Source organism: Electrona antarctica (genome assembly GCF_951216825.1).
Source record: "Electrona antarctica genome assembly, chromosome: 11".
NCBI classification, from domain to species: Eukaryota; Metazoa; Chordata; class Actinopteri; order Myctophiformes; family Myctophidae; genus Electrona; species Electrona antarctica.
The window spans coordinates 32,275,903-32,301,918 of record NC_136792.1 but is presented as its reverse complement, the minus strand read 5'-3'; the positions used below and the strand labels follow the sequence as shown (position 1 = coordinate 32,301,918).

The 26,016-nt window shown below is 43.9% G+C and overlaps 1 protein-coding gene across 5 annotated transcripts in view; it reads left to right on the top strand.

Moving 5' to 3' along the window:
• Positions 1–26,016, top strand: part of zbbx (zinc finger, B-box domain containing) — an 81,009-nt gene that overhangs the window by 42,835 nt on the left and 12,158 nt on the right. For 4 of the 5 annotated variants that reach the window (XM_079513584.1, XM_079513582.1, XM_079513583.1 and 1 more), the window contains 7 exons: positions 3,728–3,825; positions 7,287–7,408; positions 7,598–7,656; positions 8,987–9,180; positions 10,135–11,139; positions 12,432–12,622; positions 17,494–17,644. In XM_079513584.1, coding sequence (XP_079369710.1) covers positions 3,728–3,825; positions 7,287–7,408; positions 7,598–7,656; positions 8,987–9,180; positions 10,135–11,139; positions 12,432–12,622; positions 17,494–17,644 — 1,820 coding nt within the window. The remainder of the gene's footprint in view (positions 1–3,727; positions 3,826–7,286; positions 7,409–7,597; positions 7,657–8,986; positions 9,181–10,134; positions 11,140–12,431; positions 12,623–17,493; positions 17,645–26,016) is intronic. The other variant, XM_079513585.1, reaches the window with a different exon arrangement.

Genomic DNA, 26,016 nt, shown 5'->3' with positions numbered 1-26,016 from the left:
TGGCTCAAACACCCACAAGCTGCCCACAGCAGATTAGCAAATCTGCATGAACAGTAGTTAATCTGCTGTGGGCAGGTTGACCTGGCTATACAGAGTGTGTGTGTGTGTGTGTGTGTGTGTGTGTGTGTGTGTGTGTGTGTGTGTGTGTGTGTGCGTGTGCGTGTGCGTGTGCGTGTGCGTGCGTGTGCGTGTGCGTGTACGTGTGTGTGTGTGTGTGTGCACGCACGCGCGCGAGTGAGTGCACACTTTTCCATCACCATGTCCATGACTCAGCCATGCATATAAAGAGTTCCCAATGCAGCTACGGCCAAATAGTAGCTGCATTGCCTCAATGTGCATTGCCTCAATGTGTCGTCAGGACATTAGGCGCAAACATATCAACCAGGCCCATATGGGCATAATACTGATGACATCAAGATATACCCATATTTGAGCATGAAGGAGACAAGGACTGATAGATACAGAGATCTCCATCAATGGGCATATCAGTCAGAGTGATAGCCCTCACATCTATTGCACAACACATTTCATCATAAGCTATATCAGTTCATCTCCCGGAACACGTAAGGCGAACCACATTGTGCAATAAATTCTATGAAGCAAGTACTGCATTTGTTTTGTTTTTGGAGTGTGCAGTTCCTTCTTTTGAAGGTTCAATTGTTACGATGTTATGTAAACTGTCTTGCCGTGTGTGTGTGTGTGTGTGTGTGTGTGTGTGTGTGTGTGTGTGTGTGTGTGTGTGTGTGTGTGTGTGTGTGTGTGTGTGTGTGTGTGTGTGTGTGTGTGTGTGTGTGTGTAAATTGCCTATCTCTGCTGAAACAGAGCAGTATTTAGGTAGCTGCTTAGATATTTTCTTCGACAAGCTAGCAGTACTCAGACCACTCAGCATATTTATGGCTTCAATATATTATAATAGCACAGAGAGTCTACATTTATATCCAAGGTTGAGGTTTCTAAGTACTACTGTCTGATATGTTTGTAAGTGCTTACGGGTAATGTAAATGCAATCGCAGAGTGGTTACAAGGCACATTATGTACAAAAAGCACTTGAAGGGCTGAAGAAGAAGCTGTTCCGGCACTGCCTCCATTACTGAGGAAGCATGCAGGCAGACAGATAAACAGAAATAAACAGAAATATCACCAGCACTTGCGGAAATGTTCTTTAGTTACTGATTATTTAGGCATGGGCAGCTAGCATATGGACACTTTCCGGCAGAGCCTTCCTCATCTTAATCAGTGTGATACTGATAAATCATCTGTCTGTAGGTTATTCGTCCACATGCATGATGCTACCCTGCCTAAATAAATAGAAATACAAATTAAGTAAGTAATTTCTGTGAGTGCTCGTACATTTTCTGTTCAGAGCCCTGCACCCAGTAAAGGCACTAGGCCTACTTATAGGGCCTTGAACTCCTACGTCACTCCTCTAGTGTCCAAATCTGTTTCCTCAGCTCCTCTTACGGCCGACTGCCTCAGGGCTTGGCTTCAGCCGATGCCATTATAAAAGCCCTTTTTATTTAAATGGCTCCTTTTGGGCCGAGCAGAGGAGAGCCAGAGATGGGATTTGGACCGGCTTGAGCGGCTATGTTGGAATGTACTGCGTCCCCAGCTGTAAGAGCGTCTCACAGTGGAATAGACTCCAGGAGCCAATCTAGAGTGCATTAAGCCAGCAGCGGTGACAGTGGAGAGAACCTAATGGAGAGACAGTGTTGGAAGGGAGGCAAATAGAAGGAACCAGGTGATAAACATAGGCATTTTGCTAGTTTTCTTTCTATAGTTTTGAAAAACCTGACTTATTCAATTAATTAAGACCCAACCCTAATCAACCTGATTCGACCCACAACAATTCATTTTGTGGGCAGGGTTGACCTGACCACCTAAACCCGCGTCTGAGGTTCACCCGAACTCACCTGCCTCGCCGGTCAGCTCGCGCAGTTGGAAGGTACACAGTACATGAGTGATGCCCTGCATTATTTATTTTGTATTCTTTTACAATCCAGCAGGGATTTGCTGAGCACATCCTCTTTGTTCACATGAAGCTCATTTGACAAGATAACACGTTTGCCTTGACTTCCACAAAGGTTTATTTGATAGTCGAGTCGATATTCGTCAATGTGACTCGAACTCTTACAAAGCAAAAAAAAACAACCAATTCACAATGGAACAGTGGAAAAAAATGTTCTCTTAAAAAGCTCACTGACATGAATAGTTAGTTTCTAAGCTACAGAAGAAACTTTCTTCACACAAAGCCAAATTTGCCAGTGTGTGTTCAGCTTCTTTCGGCTTACACCTTGAGATAAACAGCATGAGCTCATAAGGAGAAGTGGAAATACAATACCTGTCTCTCTTCAAGAGCTATGAAAATACTTGATGCAAACATGGAGATCAATGTTCCACTTTGTAAAAGGAAATATACAAATGGAGCCCAGTGAATGGGAGTATATAAGAATGAAAGAGAGAAAAGGGGAGATTGAAAGGTAACAAAGAACAAGCTACCACAAAGTACAGAGAAACAAGACTGGTGCACAGACATCTGAGAGGCATTGCTCAGAGTGCAGCTGCATCAGAAAGTACGTGAGAGCCTGAAGAAAGGGGATGTTGCCTCATGTTACAGTAGCAGAGCATGGAAGATAGATGATATAAACCACAGTGGAAGAGCATGGAACATTCCTAAATTCTCTCTCATGTGTGGGAAGAGAGGTGGATAGAATCAAGAGAAACTGAGGGATGGTCCGGCATTGGAGGGAAAATGCTTTCCCTCCAATTCCCTTTCATATAGCCTGTTTCTCTTTCTGGAACAGAGAATCTATCTACATTAAATTGTCTGTCTGGGGCACGGTGGCACAGTTGGTAGTGCTGTCGCCTCACAGCTAGAAGGTCCTGGGTTCGATTCCCGCTGTGGGTGCTGGCGGCGTGTTTCATCCTCCGCGTCATCAGTGCCCATACCCGAGGCGGGGTTGGCGAAAGGGCCTTTCTGTGTGGAGTTTGCATGTTCTCCCCGTGTCCCCTAGGTTAGGTACCCTCACAAAAATCCTGGTCTCTAAACTGCCTCCCCCTGGCCAGCCTGATGGAGGGGAAAGGAACTGGTTGGAATAACGTGTTTGGCAAGGTTGGCGGAGGGTGTGTAGAGCCCAGGATCACATTAGATAATTGACACAGGGGTGAAAAATGGGTTACAAAATCGTGGGATAAAAAAATAAAATAAATTGTCTGTCTGTCTGTCTGTCTGTATGTCTGTCTGTCTGTTCATAATGTCCGGTCATCTGTCTTTCTGCTTTGTCTGTCTATAAATCCTGTTTTTTTTATTATACTATGTGCTAAATAAATAAACCTGTTTGTCAGTCAAAGTACACCTACTGCAAAAAATGCTGCTATTTGTCTCAAAAAAGCTTTTTACTCAGTATAACATTTATATAACGATGCAATGTGACATAGCTCTGTCTAGAACATGTTGTACTGTACTCCCTCCAAATGTATGTACTTTTCCCATTTTCAACTGTTTTTATTGTGTTTTTGACTTGCTTTGGCAATGTAAACATATGTTTCTCATGCCAATAAAGCTCCTTTGAATTTAATTTACTTGTCAGTCTAATTGTTCACCGCGACCAGGGTATATAGGCAGCAGAAAGAAAGAGAGAGGGTGAAAAGACGTTAATCAGTCCATTTATCCAGCCTGTCCATATTTGTTCATTTGTTAGATGCTTTAAATTATATTCTTTTAATCCAGAACACCAGTCGAAGGCTATCGACCTTCTTCGGCCCTTGCCTCTGCCCTGGGATCAGCCATGCACACTGAGGACAAAAAGGCAAACAACAGCTTGACAGGTGACACGCACGCACGCACGCACGCACGCACGCACGCACGCACGCACGCACGCACGCACGCACGCACACACACACACACACACACACACACACACACACACACACACACACACACACACACACACACACACACACACACACACACACACACACACACACACACACACACACACACACACACACACACAGTCATTTCCATTGTCCATGAAAACCCTTAGGCAGTGAGTGCTGTCTCTCTCTCTCTCTCTCTCACTCACTCACTCACTCACTCACTCACTCACTCACTCACTCACTCACTCACTCACTCACTCACTCACTCACTCACTCACTCACTCACTCACTCACTCACACACACACACACACACACACACACACACACACACACACACACACACACACACACACACACACACACACACACACACACACACACACACACACACAGCTGCCGGAGTAAAAAAAAGCCTATACCTCTCAGCAGGTCAGCCATATCAGTGCCTGCCCATCCATCCGTGCTGGCGTGACGGGTAATCACTGGCTGTGATTTTGTGGGCAGGGGGCCGTTAGATGTGGCTGATGCCTGACAGGGTGCACTCTGCCTGGGCAGGAGGGACAGGGGGGGGAGGGTATAGCTTGGCCTATAGCCTGGAACTGCAGGCCCGGAGCTCATCATTCAGGAGAGTGCCCCGGCTGTCTGGCCCCCAGCCGAGACTGTCAAGAGATGGGTGGATCGGGGTTATCTCTCCCCTCCGCAACCCGCGGACCCTGGGGCTGTCAATTGCTTCTCAACGCATCAGTCAGGATTCACTCCCATCTACAACCCAACCAATGCAAATTCCCAAGCATGCACACACGAAACAGAGCTGTCTTAACTCAGCAAGTTGCGATGTTAAAGCAGATACACTGCCTGATTGATGTTAAAGCAGATACACTGCCTGACTGAATTTTAATTTTACCGGGCACAGAAAATGTAAAGAAACTACTATTGTTTGATCTGTTGATAACTCTCCTAAAGAGCTGAATAGTTTTCAGGTCTCTCCACTGCATGTGATTTTATAATCACTCCTTAACCATGTCGACTCTATAGACGTTCTAAATAACGACAATAGCCAATCAACTATTTCATAACGTGCGCTGCGAGCTTGTAGATCTGCTATTTTTGAGTTGTGTAAACCACTCCTACAACTGGCTTTGTTAGTTTGTCTGTCTGTCTGTTCGTACCAAAAAATTAGCATGGTTGCTATGGTCACCCAGTTCACACGGGTGTGATTTCATTACGTCAGACATTACGTCAGACCACAGCTGATCAGTCTATATAAGACCTTACACCACTCAGTTCACACGGGTGTGATTTTTGACTAATGTTCAGCTATTTTCTCATAATATTCCCTTATTACTACTGTACCTGCCCACTTAGCTGCATGGCTAGGTTTCTTGGCTAGGTATCATGTGGTTAATGAAAGTCTAAAAAGTAAAGGCTGAATAACAAGTCCCCTTGATATCGCAAGTTTTACAGATTATGCAGCTTAGGTTGTCGCTGACTTCAAGCTTCCAGCCACTTCCTGCCCTTCTATCTTTAATAACACCTGTCATTCATGCTTGGCGGGACTGCACTTTTAGCAGCCCTTGACCAATCATGCATAGCATACCCTCACTATACTTTTACTGCTTGGGGTCAGCATTTATACATTTTCTCATTAACAACCCGAAACCTTCCGTTCCTATGCTGGGATGAACATTCGGAGATAGCAGATCTGCAAGCTCACAATGTGTTAGAATCGCTATTTTCCGTGAAGAGATTCAGTGTGCAAGGGGGCGGGGGGGGGGGGGGGGGGGGGGGGGGGGGGGTTGGTGGGGTGGCGGGGGTGGACTGACCAAGTAGGCTATAGAGCCCTGGGGGACCACAATCAATAAAGTATATTGGGTTAAGCAAGCTCACCCAGCATCAAAAACAGACAACATGTGAGGAAAAAGATTTTGTACAGTTAGCTGATCAACTATTTCTGTCAGATATGACCTGCCTCTGCTTTCCACACTGTGTATGAGACACGGAGGCCATTCATCTGTGTGTCCTTGAATAATAAAAGCTGTTTGCAGACCTCATGCAGGGCCTCACCCTTGTCTTAAAAAAAACAATTTTCCTGAGCTTTCGACCCATGTGGCGACTTGATTGAGTTATGGGTTATGATGAGAGAGAGAGAGAGGGAGGGAGATAGAGCGAGAGAGAGAGATGATTGCGACACAAATATGAGAGATGCCGACAAAGTGATGATAGCGATGATTGCGAGTGTATAGATTTTCACTTGTCTGTCTGGATTTGAAAAAAGCTGTAATAAGCTATAATGCGTATATTGGATGAGTGTTTAATAGGTGTGTTGATGTGCCGTGCTGCCCACTCTTTTCATTATTGAAACAGCAGAACATCTGTGCTAATCTTGCAGTAAACCGTTTAGTGTAGTTCAGCTCTAAAGCCGAATGAAGTAACACCAGCAGCAGTACTCCTCTACCGTGTTCTTAGGAAGCGGCGAGGTTCAATGTGCATTAGACAGATCCCAATACTCAATCATCCATCCTCGTGTCCTCCACTGGCTTCATGTCTTCGCGCCTTATCCCCGCCTCTGAACAGGGAGGCGAGGAGGAGAGCTGAGGACAGAGGAAGCTCAGTGAAGCAATGCATTTGAAGCAATGTCAATTAATTGCCAGTGCCACTAGTACCACCTTCAGGCCAAAACTTAAACTCTGTCTGCAGGATGATGCTGAACTTGGTGACCCCATGGTTTTTGCTCTACTGCCACCCATAAAGTTACTGCCAACCACTGCAGTTATGTTAGTTAGGGATAATTGACGGCAAGCTGGTTGAGAAATAAACCCGACAGGATGATTAGATCTCGGGGTCTAATCAACCTTTAAAACAACAGGTATAGTGTTTATCAAATAGAATAAATGTTTGGTTTATAGAACGCTTCTAATGTTCCAAAAACCTTCTTGAGAGTAATGTAATGCTGTAAATATCATTGTGTGTGTGTTTTTAACACAGCTGCCATGATTAATTAACTATGTGTTAATCCTTCAGTGATGCACAACATTTCTGGCATTGAAAATTATTTCATAATGAATAAAAATGTCCCACTTGTCCAATTAAGTGTTGGTATCTATATTAGGATAGCATTGGCAGTTGGGGTTGTAAGGAATTCATTTTTAGTTGCGCCCACACAGCAAACACTGTATTAACCCGACCATCGGCCAGTCAGCAGGTCAGTTGGTCTGTTCATCCAAATTATACAGCTGGTCATACAGCTCAACACAAATCACACTCTTGTTTGCACAGGCACATGGAACAGACACACAGAAACACACACTTCCTCTCTCACTCATTTCCTGTGATGTTGCCTCTGTGTGCATGATGTGTCTTACTGTGTCTTTTTGTGCGTGTGTGCGTGCATGTGTATGTGCATGTCTAGCTGAAGAAGAGGACTTCTGTCAGTATTATGCGTCTCTGTTTGCTGGCCGTGCAAGTCGGGGCATAGCTGAGCCAGAGAGACACACACCTGAACCGTGTCTCAGCATCCAAGTCCTGGATGAGGTGAGCATAAATATAGGACTTACGTATCCCTGCAGTGCAATGAGCCTCACAGACAAGATGCACTGTACAGTACCCCCCCTCCCCCACCCCCTCTCTCTCTCTCCCTCTCTCTCACTCTCTTTTATCTGTCTGTCTGTCTGTCTGTCTGTCTCTCTCTCTCTCTCTCTCTCTGACTCTATTTCGTCACAGAGAGTTGGAGACTTTGATGGAACCTTTGCAGCTGAGCAGACAGCAGAAGACAACGCAACGTAAGTCTTCATTAAAGGACAACTTTTTTTCTTTTTCTTTAACCAAGGTTAATTTTTTAGGTTGTTATTAGAGAAAGTAAAAGGTGATTGTTACTTTTTTTTATTTGCTGCTTTCTTTCATTTTAGCGATTTTAGCAATTTTTGACAGGGGGGCGGGGGCATTCGAACAAGTGGCTAAATATATATATATTTTTTTTTACAAAAATGTATGGCAATTTCTTGTTTTTTACTATAGGGCGGAAGTGTCCTTGGGCAAGACACTGAACCCTACACTGCCTCCAATGCGTTGGTCGGTGTGAGCTTGCCACCATTGGTGTGTGAATGTGGGAAGTGAGGACGCTGGCGTCGACTGTTCGCCGCTTCACCTCCTGAAATTCATTATTATTATTATTATTATTATTATTATTATAGTCTTACTAGACCCCAGGAAATTTCATCTTGCCACAGTAGTTGTTTTCCGTGTGTCTGAACGAACAACTGATTACTAGAGGGCTGCCATACTGTATTTCGTAGTCTCAATCATCAATCACCTCCTCCTTCACATTCAGTAGATCCCGTGATCATTTGTGGCCAGATGTAATTTCCTGGGGTCTAGTAGGACTATAGTAAATAATAAGAAAGAAATCACGCCCCCCCTGCTAGTGGCGCTGGTTGACTGTGTTTGTTTGGTTAGCAACCGGGTTAGCCATAGCCACATGATTGACAACAACATCATCTGCTTTCCTACTATTCTGATTGGTTGGTATGAACAAATCGCCGAAGACTGCCGCTTTGAACACCCATTCCAGAAACTGCTGCCGTGGGGAGGGCTTTCAGTCAGAATAATGAAGTGAAACGAAATTAAAATTCAGACTGAGTGTCAGGCTAGTGTCATGTCACTGGTATGGCAGCTGGATGTGATTATGAGCACACAGGATATTCCAACAATGCTGTCTTATGAGAAAGGACGGGAGCGAGATGGAGAGTCTAGTTCTTGCCGTAGTGAACGTAGAATTTCAGAAATATCTTTAAGGATATTGATGTCCCTGTCAAGAGGGTTGATAATGTCTCAGCTCATTATTGATGGCATTTGATTTCTCACTAACCATGAGCCCTGGGCCAGCATGGCAAGAAGCCAGAACCTGCCTCTACAAAATACATATTTCACTTGAATATGTTATCAGTTTCCTGGTCAAGTCAAGTCAATTTATAAAGCACATTTCTCGTTGGAAGTGCAATCAGAGGTGTGCTCCAAGAATTTGATGCCAAATCTAATGCTTGTTTCAAAAGTATACTAAGTTCTGTACTTCCATATTCGATTTTGATCTGTTTCCTGTATTTCCCATTACAGCTTCTCCCCAATCCAACATGTCTCCAATAAGGGAAATGAAAAGAGCCTCCGACCTGGTTCAACCAATGATCGGTCCCCAAAGCTCAGTCAACCTGTTCCATGTCCAGCAGATCCATCCCAACGATCTATTGAGCCGTTGAAATCCCCAGGATATACGAAGGTCCATACTCTCCAATCACAGCTCTCCATGAAATGTACAGTAGGCTGTTTTTATGATTTTATTTATTCTCCCCACAGGGATGTATTAGAATGGAAACCCCTGATTTATTCTTAGCACAATTTCACATTTCCCAAAAGAGTGTTTCAGAGTTAATGAGTGATCACTTACACTGAGATCAGTGAAATGATGCAAATGAGAATGAAAATGGCATGGCCCAAAGTCTTGGGCTGTGTGTGTGCGCGTGTGTGTGTGTGCGTGCGTGCGTGCGTGCGTGCGTGCGTGCGTGCGTGCGTGCGTGCGTGCGTGCGTGCGTGCTGTTAATTTGTATCCTGGGGGAACTTTCTTGTGGTGTTAAATACACAACATAGAGGTCAGTAAAGTTATATATTATAAAAATGTTTCACAGAGGGATCATATTGGAGAAAATCATTTTATTTATTTAGAGAAGCCATACTTTTCATTGCTATACCTACAGTAGTGAAATTTTACTATTTAGATCGCTGATAATATTCCTTTATGCATTCCATTATGTACAAAACGAAAAACAAAATGAAAAAAATCATCGTAATTAAAGTTGGACTGAAGTCTAGGCAGAACAATTCAATTATCCATACGGCTGGTAAACAATATTGTTATATTGGAGGTTCACCAAATTCCTTATTAAACAACCCAACCCATTTACAAGCTAATGCAACACTCAAACGGTTAGAAAACAAACAGGCCTCTGGCCTTCATTTGCTTCCTGCAATAACATCATCGTAACAGTATTGCCATTCCAAAATAACAGCCAATCAACCGTAAACAGTGAAAGAGCAATCACATTAAATTCATTTCTTGGAATGAATTTAGTATTAGTCCTCAAGGTAACACTTCACATTTTTGGACAAACATAATAATTTTTTGGTCATGAGTTCAAAGACAACGTTGAAACAGAGTCAGTACTGAACCCATATGAAGGCCTTTATCGTTTGTGTTATCTTTTTCACAGCATCGTCTTCAAAAGCTAAGCCATCTCCACGACCTGCCGGTGAGCCACAGAGGACTTCAAAGACATCAATGAAGACCCTGACCTCCAGTTCACTCAAAGCTGAGGAGTCCACTTCTGACCCCCCCGAGTCAAAACATGACTGCCGATCGCCACAATTCCCTTTGACCGCTCCTTTATCACCTTCACAAGCGGAAACACCACACCCCCCGCCTGTTTCTCCTCTCTCCTTCACACCACGCTTCTTTGCTCTCTCTCCGACTCGTGGCAGAACATCAGAGTCAAAAGGCTCCTCCTCTGCTCCTTCTGACCTCTCCGTCATGCTTAGATCCACTATTCCTCTGTCGCCACCGAGCTCTGCCAGGCCGGCAGCGCCACCTGAAGTTCTCCAGTCACCCCTGTCGTCAAAAGCCTCAGAGTCGGTCCTGTTGTCAAGACGATCCCAGTCGCCTCATTCACACGGGCAGTCACCCTCGTCGCCGGAGCGTGCCCAGTCTCAATTAAGCATGGAGTCTCTAAAGCAATCCCAGTGTTCCGTGCGTGACCCAGAGTCAACCCTATCATCTCGCAAGCGACTCAGGCCACCGTTTCCACCAACGCTGTCACCTGCATTATTAAATTCTCCCTGGACCAAAAGATGCACGTCCTCTCCACCATCATCTGTCAGAGAATCAACCCATTGCCCTGTGAGTCCCGAGGTGTCAGCAAAATCAATCCTGGAGCCGTTGTTAAGGCCACCAGCAACAAGGCCCGTGTCATCTGGGCCAGCTCAAACCTCATCTGTACCAAGGAGGCCACCCACTGATGCACCGTCTAGATGTGTGTCGGCTCCACCAGCAGATAATACCGTCTGCGTATCAAAAATGTGTCCGTGTAGCGGCTATGAGTCGACAGTGTTGCATCAGGAGGTACTGTCTCTGGGGTCACCTCCCCCTCATCACACCACGATGACACACAGCCCTGAGTCATCTATGAAAATGGAAGATGGACTATTTATACATATGACAGGTATGTTTAAGTGGATTTCCCATGCTCTCTATCATATTACAGTATCTTTCCCTTTCTTTTCTTAGAACAGTTTGCCAGGCCACACAGAATAAAAGGTCTTTCTTTGGGATAATGAAGAGAGTCAGGATTAAAAGTTATTTACCACAGCGGGGATGTGATTTATAATATGTAGACTTTTAGGGAGAGAGTCGGGGCCTTGGCAGAGGACTAAAAGTTATTTCGAGGTATTTAGCAGTTACGATTAAGAATTGGTCTCAGTAAATAATGTACGTTAAGTCATTGAAATGTCCTCACAAGTCATTTAAACAGCCTTTCAAGCATACAAATGTGTTTCTTTGCTGGACAGTGGTGCATGACAAAACCACTTCCTCTGTCTGGCTACATAATTATTGTCTGAGCACAAGTATCGGTCGTCAGGCAGTTAATCTGAATAAAAAGCTTGCAGTCAGTAATGGCTTCCTTTTATTCCACTCGGCTGTCAAAGTTAATTTAGCTTGCGTCATATAAAGTGTTTTTTTATATTGATTAGGGTTTTAAGTAAATACCTAACATAATCCTACAATAGACAGGGAGGTAATTACACTGTGAGGAATGGCCACTATTCCCCTAAACTCACCCGGGGATACATGTACTGATGCAAGCATAAACACACCTACAAATGTTGATCGACACAAACAACATATCCTTCAGGACACGCGCAAATACACGTGTACACACAAAACATACACACTGAGAGATACGCAGAAACCAATATAAGCACTTCATTCATTTGAAGTGTTTTGTGCTGACTTGCAGAAGTGTGTGTGTGTGTGTGTGTGTGTGTGTGTGTGTGTGTGTGTGTGTGTGTGTGTGTGTGTGTGTGTGTGTGTGTGTGTGTGTGTGTGTGTGTGTGTGTGTGTGTGTGTGTGTGTGTGTGTGTGTGTGTGTGTGTGTGTGTGTGTGTGTGTGTGTGTGTACGCGCATGCTTCTCTGTGGATCCATTGCTAATGCATTAAGCCATGATGGGTCTGATGCAGGATAGTTAGCAGGGCAGTCTGGCTGCATGCTTGCCTGCCAGTAACAGCACAGCCAATTCTTCACACGAACGGTTTCTATACGGCAACGGTTCAAACAAGGCCTTACCATCACTCTGCTTTCTGTTCCTCTTTTCACTCCTCTCCTGATTCCAAGTTCTCCCTCCAAAAACAAGCTTATGAAGTAAAACGATTCATGGGGGGGAAACTGTAGATTTTAATTAGCATACAGATTTCGTAGAAGATTTGAATGCCGTTTTCATGTAAATGTTCCTGCAGCAGATGGCGAAACGTCCTCCGAAAGCCTCCACCTGACCGGGTGTGAGGAAGACACCTCGGATGAGGAGATTAACATTGGTGATGACTTGGAGGACAGGAGGAATGTTCCCATCACTACATCAGGACACTCTGTTCCTGTGGACCCCAGAATGGCTTCGGATGACGTGGGATTGCTGTCTGAACCATCCATGGTGAGGACTTTAAGGTCTTCTGATTGACTGATTCTATTTACTCCATGTAGTGGACACCTTCATTGTCTCCTCACTGTCTTTCCTCGATGTCTCCTCAGGAGACTTAACTACATGAAGTAAAGATAATCAGGAGGCTCTCCTGATTATATTATTATTATTGCATTGGGAGGAAGATCACAAACTTGTACACAGACGGTAAAAATCCCCAAATTCTGTTAACCCATTAAGACCTGAGGCCGATTCTACAAATGCCTTCTAAATCAGTAGTCCTCAAACGTTTTCATGTCAAGGAACCCCAAAATGATATGTATTTGGCCGCGGACCCCCATCTGAAAAGGTTTTGTGCCAGACTCCATGTATTTTCTCCCACCTTCGTCCAAAGTTGAAGCAAATAGAGCTGCTGTATAATGAATTGAATTGAAACTTTGTCATGTAGAATGAGAGGGAAACTAGAGCTCATGTGGTGATATACTGTACCAGTGTTACTTGTCACACTCAGTCATCCACACTGGTGTACGCTATGAGCCACAACACATTAGGAAGATTGATCGGGTGATAACTCTGATAATATGTCAGTGTAATTCCATTTCCCCCTACAAAAAGAATAAGAAAAAGGTTATGGTTATAAAAAGTGAACCTGGTGACTCAGCCAGTTGCACAGACCATAATATGCTCCTTGTGAGTGTAAGGACCAGAGTTCGAATCTGACTCAACTCTCTCTCTGCCCTTGGTTTACCGATCTGTCTACAGTACACCATGAAGTTACTGAAGGGAGCCACCAAATCTTTATGTAAAAGGAACTATATTTTAATGAATTATATACTTGAACACTTCCTGTTCTGGTGGGACCATTTGCCGAAAATAGCCGATACAAGTTCACAGCGCATCGAGCTGCGATGCATTATGAACTTGTATAGATTGGCTATTTTTGGAAAAGAGGTTTGAGGCCCTATCTTCCGTCAGAGACACTAAATCCGTAATTTGGGGTTTTAGCATTTCATAAGAGGTGTTCCCCCGTAACAATTGCACCTCAGCCTAAATCTCTAAAATACTTCTGCTACCTGTTACATTATGCATAGGTGTGGTTTGGGCATTACAATAATGAAACCAATCACTGTGCCACATGCCATTGCCTTTACTGCTCACTCCATTATGCATTATCCCCAGTGCAATCTTGCCTTACACTATGGCCCATGGAAGAGCCATGTGCGTCACTGCCTTGGAATAAATATATATTTGATACAGAGGGTTGTTTTGTATGTTCAGTAGCTCCTCTATCTAGCATCCACTCCGCGACCATGCTATGGTCCAAGCTATCTATGACGACATTTCCCCATCAGGCTGTGCTTAAGCCCAGTGAAAAGATGCAGTAGGTTGGGAAAACAGAGACCCTGTCCTCTAGCCACAATTTAAGAGAACTGTAGCAACTGTGCTAGCAATGGACGAGTAAAAAGACGAGTAACAAGAAGAGGAGTCTAAGGAAAAACAATTAGTTGGACACCAAAGCAGTAATGGAGGGACTGGAGCAAGGTGTAAGCGAAAGAATAGCATGACATCATGGCATCATGGATAAAATCACATCACCCATGAGTAGAGTCCTGTTTAATACTAATTATGTAATTTTGTAATTAATTGCACATCATATATACACCTAGGACTCATCTAATCCCTGCTCATTAATCTAGGGTGGGTTGGCTCAGGGTAGAGGACAGAGTATACTCAGTATAGCTATTCGGAATGCACCTGGTCTTCAAGATACTCAAGGAACCAGTGCCCATGTACCTGTCAAACTACAACAATAACGGGAGACACACCCACAGACACAACACCAGAGGTATCACCACTGATCTCTTTCAACCCAGATTCGGCTCAAACATGGGGTTGAATTTATTCACCCTACCAAAAGCCATCAAAACGTGTACATACCCTCCTTCAAAACCGACATAAAAGTACACCTGTCTGCAATTTGCAAGTGGTCCTAGACAAGTCTTCTAAGTTTCAACTAATCAAATGATTCCAGAGTGCAGCATGGCTGCGGCTCACTGCTCCAAGAGATGGGTCAAAGGCGGAGAACAAATGTCACTGCGGTGGCCTGGGCCATGGCTCAGTGGTCCAGGCACCTTGGCTGGTAATCCAGTCTGGCAGTGTGCCGCGGGCTCGACTCCCGATCCCGACGGCCTTTACTGCATGTCTTCCACCCATCTCTCTCCCCATTTCCTGTCAGCCTACTGTCTGTCCCTCCATAAAAATATAAAATAAAGGCGAAAGCCACAAAAAAAAAACATTAAAAAAAAAGAAATGTCACTGCGGTAACGTATGTGACAAATCTTACAACTTTGACTTTGACACCAGAAATGACCCCCCCTCCCACTGCAATGTTTTTAAATGTCTTGATGAATTGAATACCTTAGAGGCCACAATGGAAACAAGCCATCAGGGCTTTTTGTGTTTCCCTTTTTTTCCATTGTATTTTTTTTTCATTGTATAATCATGTATTTTTCAAACTGTTAATAATGTATTCAATCAATCAATCAATCAATCAATCAATCAATCAATCAATCAATCAATCAATCAATCAATCAATCAATAATCAATCAATCAATCAATTTCACAGCTCAGACACACTTACAGTAAGGTTATAAAATATTAAGGTTCACACCAGCGAGGGAGAGATTGAACATTTCTGTTAAAGGACCAATTTGAAACGTCCCAGATGACCTATCTGCAATTTAATAGCGTGGAGCCGTTCAACAATGACAGAGACACGGAAAAAAGGGGAAGAAAGTGGTTTATTAAAGCACTGGAGTGAAATGAGGTGGCTGATCAGAGATGGTGCTTATCTGTGGCCTTGGACCTGAGTCAGGCAAACTTGTCAGTCAGACGCCTGCATGGTACTGTAATTAGCCCCACAAGTCTCTGCGGCTCTCTCTGTGTGGCTCTGTGTGGTCTCCCTTCTATAAACACTCTCACTGCCTCCCTATCTATCTCTACATCTTTTGGCTGCTCTCTCTCCCCCACCCATGCACGCACGCGTGCGCATGCGCACACACACACACACACACACACGCACACGCACACGCGCACACACACACACACACACACACACACACACACACACACACACACACACACACACACACACACACACACACACACACACACACACACACATGACACACACACAGACACACACACACACACACACACACACACACACACTATATTGTTTTAGCTTTCTATGTGTCTCTTATAGTCTCTGAGCACTTTCTCTCTCTCTCCTCCCTTATCCCATCTTAATTTCATTTTTTCCCCTGGAGCTCTGTCTCTCTATCCCTGTCAACCACTCATTTCATTGCTTCTGTTCTGAGAGGACATTGGTCTGCGGGATACCAACTCCAATTTTCCCTCCAAGACAATATCATTGTTTTGTTGCTTGCCATTTCATGCTGTTTTCTTGTCATTCTCTGTATAGTGCTTCCCTCTCCTCCACCCAGACCCAGTAACTCCCCCTGACACTATTCCCCCATGCATCCTTGTCATTTGTTCAGCCGCAGTGCTGCCCTGCCCCTGCCTTCTTGTTCCACCCCCTGCGGTGTGTTTGGGATGCTTGGTTTAGCATGCTAATGTTTCAACAACCTAACCATTGCATCCAAAATGTATGTCTGATCTAATCTCAGCTACGGAAAGGGTACTCAGTTTACCTCTGTCTCATGGGCTGACACTTGCTTTGGACACTTGTCCTTCTAGTGAGGTACGTCTCTGTTGAGGTGTTTCTTTAGCAAGGTGTCCGGCTAGTGAGGTGTTTCTCTAGTAAGGTGTTTCTGTAGAAAGACGTCCCTCTGTTGAGATGACCTTCTAGCGAGGTGTCCATTCAAATCAAATCAACCTTTATTTGTATAGAACATTTAACACAACCAAAATTGACCAAAGTGCTTCACAGGAGAAAAAAAAGTAAAGCAAATGACCGTGTACATCAAAGCAGAACAAGAAACATACTGTATATGAACAAACATGATACATGGACAAACGGAAACAAATTAAAATCAGATAACATTAAAAGTCAGGGAGAAAAGTTGTGTTTTAAGTAGGGGCTTAAATGAGGTGTCTCTCTAACAAGGTGTCCCACCTTTGTTTATTTGACTTTCTGTCTGGCAAGGTTTCTCTCTAGCAAGGTGTCTGTCTCAGTAGTAATGTGCTGTATCTAGTCCCTCTAGAAATGTGTGCCTCTCAAACGTATTCACCAGCTCAGGTTAACACCTAAGGTTAATTAAAAATCAATTCATCATATGGAAATGAGGGGTGAAAAAACTAAACTGTGTGTGTGTGTGTGTGTGTGTGTGTGTGTGTGTGTGTGTGTGTGTGTGTGTGTGTGTGTGTGTGTGTGTGTGTGTGTGTGTGTGTGTGTGTGTGTGTGTGTGTGTGTGTGTGTGTGTGTGTGTGTGTACGTGCATGCGTGCGTGCGCAATGAATGCATGGGGGTGTAATAATCTTCAGTGAAAGGCATATGCATTTAAGCTCACTGAAATGAGAAAATAAAACATTTTCAATGACTTACATAGCTTAATAAAGGTTAAATAGATATTGAATTTCAATTTCATCGTTTGAACTGATTAGGCTGAAATAGAAGTGACCCTCAAGCCCAAGCCGCAAGGGCCACTCAATTTATTTCTTCTGTGCTCTGTCTCTCCTCCTCCCCACATCCCTTTAACCCGTACCATCGTCTCTGCCTCTCCATCCTTCCACCTTCCTTCTGCTCATTACGTCCCACTCTCTCGTACCCTCCCCCTCTCCTTCCCCTTATTCTTACTGTCCTTATCCTCCCATCTCTATATGTCCTTCCCCCCCCCCCCTTATTCATCCTCCCCATATAGGCTGTGAGTGTTTTGGCCCCGAAGGCTGCTTCAGGACCATCACGTCAGGACAGGTTACTGACTCAGGGTTCCGTCCAGAGCACTTCGCCAGAACACACACACTCATCCCCGACACACACAACACCAGGCTCTGTCACTCCGACGACTACAGGTGGGTTACGGAGAATAGGCGTGTGTGTGTGTGTGTGTGTGTGTGTGTGTGTGTGTGTGTGTGTGTGTGTGTGTGTGTGTGTGTGTGTGTGTGTGTGTGCGCACACGCGTATGTGTGTGTGTACAGTATATTATTATGTCTGTCTGTCTGTCTGTCTGTGTCTGTTTTGTGCCCATAGAGAATAGAGATCGCTGATGTGTATATGAGTATATGTATATGATTGTGTATAATATGACGTCATAGTACTGAGTGACCTCATAGACTGGACTGGAAGAACTATGATAAAGGATACAATATTGGGCAAACTGCTAATAGTACAAGGTACAGGTGCAATGAATATTTCATACCTGGAGGGATTCCCAACGAGCATTGTTCCCAACGGACATTAGCCTATAGTATTCTATAATGTGCCTACATTTTGCTTTCACGTGTGCCTTTGTTGTGTGTTGGGACATGCATTCCCAACAGACATCGGTCGCTAGTATGCTATGACATGCCTGCATGCATTTCCCCGCAGCAAACTCATATTTTTCTCTTAAAACTACAACATAAACTGATGTTGCTCTCTCTCTCTCTCTCTAACTCTCTCTCTATCTCTCTCTCTCTCTCTCTCTCTCTCTCTCTCTCTCTCTCTAACTCTCTCTCTATTACTCTCTCTCTCTCTCTCTCTCTCTCTCTGTTGTTATTTTCTTTTTTTCTTTCTTTTCTTTGGTGCTGTGGGAGATTAGATTGTGAAGATTACCTCTGTCTCCAACTTTGTGCCTGGAGATGCTTTCCAATTTGCAAACGTTATTCATATCACAAAAGCCTCATAATGGGATTTAGAGCAAATATGTAAAAGTATAGAGCTTACACAAGAGATGAAAATTAGTTTTAAACCCAGAGGAGAAATGGCTGCTCGATGGAAAGAAGAGGCAGACAGCACAGATATGTACCACTGATGGGTCCAATGGGAACTTTTGTAAGATTTGTGTGGGTCTGTATGTTTCTCAGTGGTGGAAAGTAACTAAGTACTCCACTACATTTATGTGAACTATAGTTACTAGTTACTTTGTAGATTTTGGTTATTATTACAAAACATACATTGACCACTTCAGCCTTACAGTACATTATTTTCAAAAGATTTGTATACATTTGAAAACTTTAAATTGGACATTCTGCATAATGAGTACTTGGTACCAAAGATTGTCTATATATGAAGATGTCCGAACGTCATTGGAGCTATGAGGCGCAATGGACTACAGATCCTACAAATGGTCTCCTAAGTTGGCATGGTTTGCTTCTCCCCGGAGAAGATGGACAGAGAGACTCTTCCGGACTCCTTTCAAAGCTCGTGAGAGTTTGTTGCTGGGATAAATAAAGGTCGATAACAAAGTCGATTTTCTCCTGATTTGTCTCGCTAAAAGAAGCCATATAGTATGAATATCTTGTAAATATTGTGGGCCTTATTGTGATGATTGGGTCCAGTATTTAGTTCAGTGACCATGGAGCTAAGGAATGGTTCATAAGCTGTGTTCACGTTCATTCTCCCATTGGAAATGAATAGACTCCAACATTCTTCCGTTCTCCTAATAATGTCCGCCCACTTCACGCAGATCAGGAAGTAAAGCAAAGTTGGGACCTCTTGCTATTGGCCTCTTGGTTGGTACTTAACTGCAAGACCTATGGTTGTATATATACAACATTTATATTTTTATAACAGAGTTTAAATAATTTGTTTTCCTGTTCTTTTTTCACCTAAACATCATCATTGATGTTCATTGTTTAGTCTTACAATGCCAAGTAAGTAAAATTCCTGTAAAATATATATTTTTTGTGATCATTAGAATGTCTAGAACATATACATTTAGTATTGTGAAAATTGAAAATTATTATTATTATTATTATTATTATTATTATTATTATTATTATTATTATTATTATTATTAATTTGGATAACATTTGCATAAAACATTTGGCTGGGGGTAGTTTTATTTATTCTCGAAAATTACACTGAGTAATTAAACTCATTTTCAGTGTCGTCGAGTAATACAATATCATATAAAAAATCACAATACATCAGGAGAAGGAAAACGAAAGGTGAATGTGAATTACATTCATACAATTTCAATTCAATTCATAACATTGTTGTTGGCCTCCCTATTCTGAACATACAATTTACAATTTGCAATGTAGGCATTTAGCAGTCGCTCTTAATCCAGAGCGATTTACATTAAGCAAGAACAAAAAGCATGGCAATACATCACATACATAAAAAAGTAGTTTTACAGTGGAATATCTATATAATGAAACTATGCATGTATACTGTATAGTGCTAAGTCTACATAAAATGCTATCGAAGTTACATAAGTTGGGCCTTTGCATACGCCTGTAAGGTCGTCGGGGCTAGGGCAAGTACTACGGGCCAAGATGGATTCTGAAGAGGTGGGTTTTCAGTCTACGACGGAAGATTGGGAGTGAGGCTGCAGTTCTGATTGTAATGGGAAGTGTATTCCATAGTTTTGGATCCAGAAGGGAGAAGAGTTTGAGACGTTCCACGCGTCATCCCGGCGTTTTTAGTGAAGGTACTTCCAGCTTCAGCCAAAGCAGGGCTGATCTGAGTGCGTGGGAGGGTTTGTATCGGTTCGATCAGACTTGCAAGATATGGGGGAGCCATACCTTTGGTTGCTTTGAATGCCAGTATCAGAGTTTTGTATTCTGTGCGGGCAGCGACCGGGAGCCAATGGAGGGAGCGGAGAAGGGGGGAGACATGTGAGAATTTTGGCTGGTTGAAGACCAAGCGAGCATTTTGGATCAGTTGAAGAGGCTTAAGTGCACATAAGTAAGGAGGGAGTTACAATAGTCATGTTTTGACAAGACTGTTGTATGGATTAGGTGCTGGGCTGACTCCTGGGTGAGGAACGGTCTAATTTGTCGTATGTTATAGAGTGTAAACCTACAGGATCGAGTGACTGCTGTAATGTGTGTTTTGAACGAGAGCTGACTGTCCAGGACAACACCAAGGTTCCTGGCTGTTGAGACAGACGTTACCAAGGCGTTGTCTACGGAAATAGTTAGCTCCCGCATGGGGCAGGACTTGTCTCAGTCTCAGTCTTGTCTGGGTTCAGCTTGAGGTGGTTAGAAGACATCCACTGTGAGATGTCAGCCAGGCATGCAGTGATGCACTCGTCCACCTGAGTAGCAGAGGGGGGGAGGATAGAAACAGTTGCGTGTCATCGGCATAGCAGTGATAGGATAGATTGTGAGCAGTGATGATAGTGCCAAGAGTGCCACGTGTACAGGGAGAAAAGGAGGGGACCAAGTACATATCCCTGTGGGACCCCAGTTTGGAGGGTACGGGGGTATGATAGCAAACCTTTCCAAGAGACCTGGAAGGTCCGGTTGGTGAGGTAGGAGGAGAACCACTTTAGCGCCGTGCCGCCGATGCCTAGACCAGCTAGGGTGTCTAGGAGCAGGCTAGCAGGTGGTTCACTGTGTCAAATGCTGCCGATAGGTCTAGGAATCAGGACTGCAGAGTGGGAAGCAGCCTGGGCAGCATGTAGTGCTTCTGTGACTGTGAGGAGTGCAGTCACAGAAGCATACCATTGTAAAAGAAGAATGAAAAAAATAAGCTAAAAATGGCAGATCTACAAGCTCACATTGCTTCACTCATTTGGCTATTTTCACTATTTTTATTTTTGTGTTTGAATGTATAAAAAAATAAAAAGCAAGGCTTGTTTAAATGACTGAATCACCTGAATTTCAATTAGGAAAACTATAAATAACTCGATCATGGGCATTTCAACATCATGTGTTTATCAAACACAAGGACATAATCATGCACACACATAGACACAAACTTTCACACGATTAGTTTTGCCCTCGATCTTTCTCCCTATGTGTGTGGATTCCATGCAATGCATTGTGGGTCCTTCATGTGGCACACACGCTCGTTTCCACAAGATTTATGGTACCTTTGTTTTGGCAAGTTCAATGGCCTTGTGCATGGTGTTAGAGTGTCCGCCGAGACTTGGAGGTTGGGGTTCAATCCCCAGCTGAGTCATACCAAACAGTATTCAAAAAATGGTACCCAATGCCTTCCCGCTTTGCACTCAGCATCAGTGTTTGAATGTTTTTAAGTCAAGGTACGTATACTGCTGCCATCACAGCCTTTGACTCAAGTACTGGGGTTGAGTACTTTGTCTGCCCCTGATTCAGAGGGACTAAGGGACTCTCCACAACAAGGACAGGCTGTCCTCGACTCCTCTTTCTATGCTCTGCAGCTCTCTCTGTGAGTCTCTGTTGCCCTCTCCCCAGCTCTCTGTGCTCTCTCTCTGTGCTCTCTCTCTCTCTCTCTCTCTCTCTGTCCTCTGTCCTCTGTCTCCAAGGCGCCCTGGTCTGCCTGCAGCTCGTCAAACTACACCACGTCTCTGCCACGCTCGTTAAAGCGCCAAAGTTAATGAGAGGGAAAGGTTAGAGAGAAGAGGAATATCACCTTGACAACGTTCTGCACTCGTTTATGCCGCTCCATCTCTCCATCTGTCTCATTTCTTTCCTTTTTTTGGGGCATTGGCATGGCTGAGGTCCAACCCGTTTTATGTGTGTGTCACTCTACCCTTCCACCCCTTTCTCCTCTCTCTCTCTCTCTCTCTCTCTCTCTCTCTCTCTCTCTCCTTTTGCTCTCTCCGTCTGTCATCGCAACCCAGTCAGTCAGAAAATGAGATTGTTAGTCTGCATCGTCTGGATGGTGTGGTGTGTACTGGCTGATAGAGGGATGGGATACTACAAAGCCAAAGTGCAGTAACTACATTTTTGGACACACCGACTTATTTGTGTAACCCAAATATCAAATTAGCCTTTGTGATTCTGGGGACAAACAATTACCTAAAGACCATATTTACAATTAGTGTATTATCTTATTTGCCGATATCTCATTTGGCTGACCAGTTGAAACACTTTTTGCGAACGAAGTGATTGCGAACGAAGTGAGCACTAACTATAGAAGCTGGCCAAAACTGTCTGTCTGTCTGTCTGTCTGTGTGTCACGCTGTAACACCACCCGCCCGCCACCAGAGGGCAACTGAAATTGGTGTGTGTGTGTGTGTCAGACTGCCACAACACTTCGTTCGCTTCCCGCGTTTACGCGTCTTACTTGTAAACCCAATATCAGACAATTTTTTGGTTCGTACTTTGTCTTTGTAGGGCCTACACATTAGAGAGAACCTCTCGAGAGAAAAGAGAAATACATGCCTCATCTATGCCTCTCCTTGATATCCCACTTCTGGTTATGTTTGTCTCCACCAGGCCGAAGGCATGGGGAGAGAGTATGTTTTGCACTCTGTGTGTGTGATTGTGTCCGTGTGTCCATCCGTCTGTTACCAGCTAATCTCCGGCACCGTTAACCCGGTCGATGCCAAATTTTGCACACACACTCCCTGGGTGCCAACGATGAACCTCTGGCCCAACATTTCCAGAACAACCTGTTATAGCGCCACCAGTAGGCCGACTTTTACTCCTCCAGGTTCTGTCCAAAAATCCTGCAAATCCTTACACACTATCTCTATAGTCATGTGTTCAAGCCGGATCTGTCCGATATTTCATATTCCATCCTAATTGGCTAACATTGGCTTTCAAAGTTTGCAGGATTGGCCCGTTTTGAACAAACAGCCTCAAATCATGAACGCAGCGTGCTAATTACGTGAAATCTTTCACAAACTATCCTACTAGGCTGAGGAATATATCCCACCCTTTTCACATTGGCCTGTTATAGCGCCACCAACAGGTGGATTTTAGCAAAACACATTTTTGGAACAAAATGCCTCAATTCATCCAATTGCCATCCAAGTCGTAAGAAGAAATGGCACCCTTTTCACATTGGCCTAATATAGCGCCACCAGGAGGCCACAACCTGACCTGCCCTGGTGGAGACCTGTGCCTCGAGGGGCACTTTATCTAGTTTGTATTTTGTTTCTGGTCAGACTTAATTAACTGCAGTCATCTGATCATTTTTTAGTCAAGTCTGCTGATGAATGCAATGAAACTTTTTCAAAATACAGGCCATTAACATATTCCCTGCCAGGTATTAATTCATTAATTGTTCCGCCACTGCCATGGTCTTTTCAGTGAAGGCCCTTATTTTGAAGGCCAACTGGTCCCGGGTTGTGAACCAAGTAGTAAACAATGGCTCTCTGTCTTAAGAGTGAGTGCATGTCTGGTTGTTTCCTTGCATGTCTGGTTGTTTCCTTGCATGGCTGGTTGTTTCCTTGCATGGCTGGTTGTTTCCTTGCATGTCTGGTTGTTTCCTTTCATGTCTGGTTGTTTCCTTGCATGTCTGGTTGTTTCCTTTCATGTCTGGTTGTTTCCTTGCATGTCTGGTTGTTTCCTTGCATGGCTGGTTGTTTCCTTGCATGGCTGGTTAATTGTTTCCTTGCATGGCTGGTTGTTTCCTTGCATGGCTGGTTGTTTCCTTGCATGTCTGGTTGTTTCCTTGCATGGCTGGTTGTTTCCTTGCATGTCTGGTTGTTTCCTTGCATGGCTGGTTGTTTCCTTGCATGTCTGATTGTTTCATTGCATGTCTGGTTGTTTCCTTGCATGGCTGGTTAATTGTGTCCTTGCATGGCTGGTTGTTTCATTGCATGGCTGGTTGTTTCCTTGCATGGCTAGTTGTTTCATTGCATGGCTGGTTGTTTCCTTGCATGGCTGGTTGTTTCCTTGCATGGCTAGTTGTTTCATTGCATGGCTGGTTGTTTCCTTGCATGGCTAGTTGTTTCATTGCATGGCTGGTTGTTTCCTTGCATGTCTGGTTGTTTCATTGCATGTCTGGTTGTTTCCTTGCATGGCTGGTTAATTGTGTCCTTGCATGGCTGGTTGTTTCATTGCATGGCTGGTTGTTTCCTTGCATGGCTAGTTGTTTCATTGCATGGCTGGTTGTTTCCTTGCATGGCTGGTTGTTTCATTGCATGGCTGGTTGTTACCTTGCATGGCTGGTTGTGTCCTTGCATGGCTGGTTGTTTCATTGCATGGCTGGTTGTTTCCTTGCATGGCTGCTCCTGCTATCAGTGTGTAAATGTGTGTCCATACAATTAAAAGTTCTTTGTAAAAAGAACAATAGTGGGCTCGCTACTCAAGCCCACAATAGGGCAGCTGGACAGACAGATGGACCAGCATGCCGACAAACAAACAGATTCTAGTTGTCTTTGTACTGTCTGTATGTATGCCAACATTTATTGCCAAGTCTAATGCTTTCTCTCCAACATAAATTCCTTGTCTTGTGCATGTCAGGTCTGTTCATGTCTCCAGTCAATGAGCATAGGGAACTAGCTGTCTTATTACTTTCTTCCTTTCCTCTTTCCATTTGCAGCTGATTTAGAATGTGGTAGTTTACTATGTGCCCTAAGAATGGCTTGAATTAATTGGCAATTGGAGAGAGAGAACATATTCATTCCTCATAGACATGATGATGATGATGATGATGATGAGGTTGATGATGACGACTTTTTGGCCAATTTGCCTTTTTTTGCAATTGATACGTTTGGTCACCTGCACACAGCACACAAGAGGTGGATATGCAGTTACTGTATGTATCAGAAAACAGATGTTGGTAATAATGTGGCAGGTGGCCATAGTTAAATGACAGCCATTGCTGCCCACAATCGTGAAAAGGCGATATAAACTATAATCTTCTCATTCAAAGTAATGCTCAAAGTAGAATTTTAAATCAAATCAACTGTCAATCAATTTGTAACACAAACACACGCACGCACGCACGCACGCACGCACGCACGCACGCACGCACGCACGCACGCACGCACACACACACACACACACACACACTATACTGTATGTGTTTCACAACATTGTTCATTTACTATTCACTGTCTGTCAACTTTCACAACATGGCTGTTATCCATTCTTATGTTGACATACTTGTGTTTTGGTAGTTGATAGTTGATTGGTAGTTCACGTATTCCAAATAATTGAGCAAATATGGGTTCACTGTAAATAAATAAAGAACAATTAAATTATGGCTGTTGCTTAAAGATAAATCCTTTCTGCTATGGGCAGAACATTCTGATATGGGCCGAAAGGTCCTGAAGTCTCTCTACAGTAGGCTTTCTGCTATGGGCAGAACATTCTGCTATGGGCCGAAAGGTCCTGAAGTCTCTCTACAGTTGTACAATTCCCCCATGCCTCAGTAGCTGATGATTCATACTGGAACATAGAATTTCTCTTTCAGTGGGTTCGACTCCGGCCGGGGGCGCTTGGGGTGTGTTCTCTCCTCCACGTCATCAGCGCCCATACCATATAGGTGGGGTTGGCGAAAGGGCCTTTCTGTGTGGAGTTTGCATGTTCTGCCACATTTAGAGGGGCAGGTGCTCAAGTGAAAAAAGGGC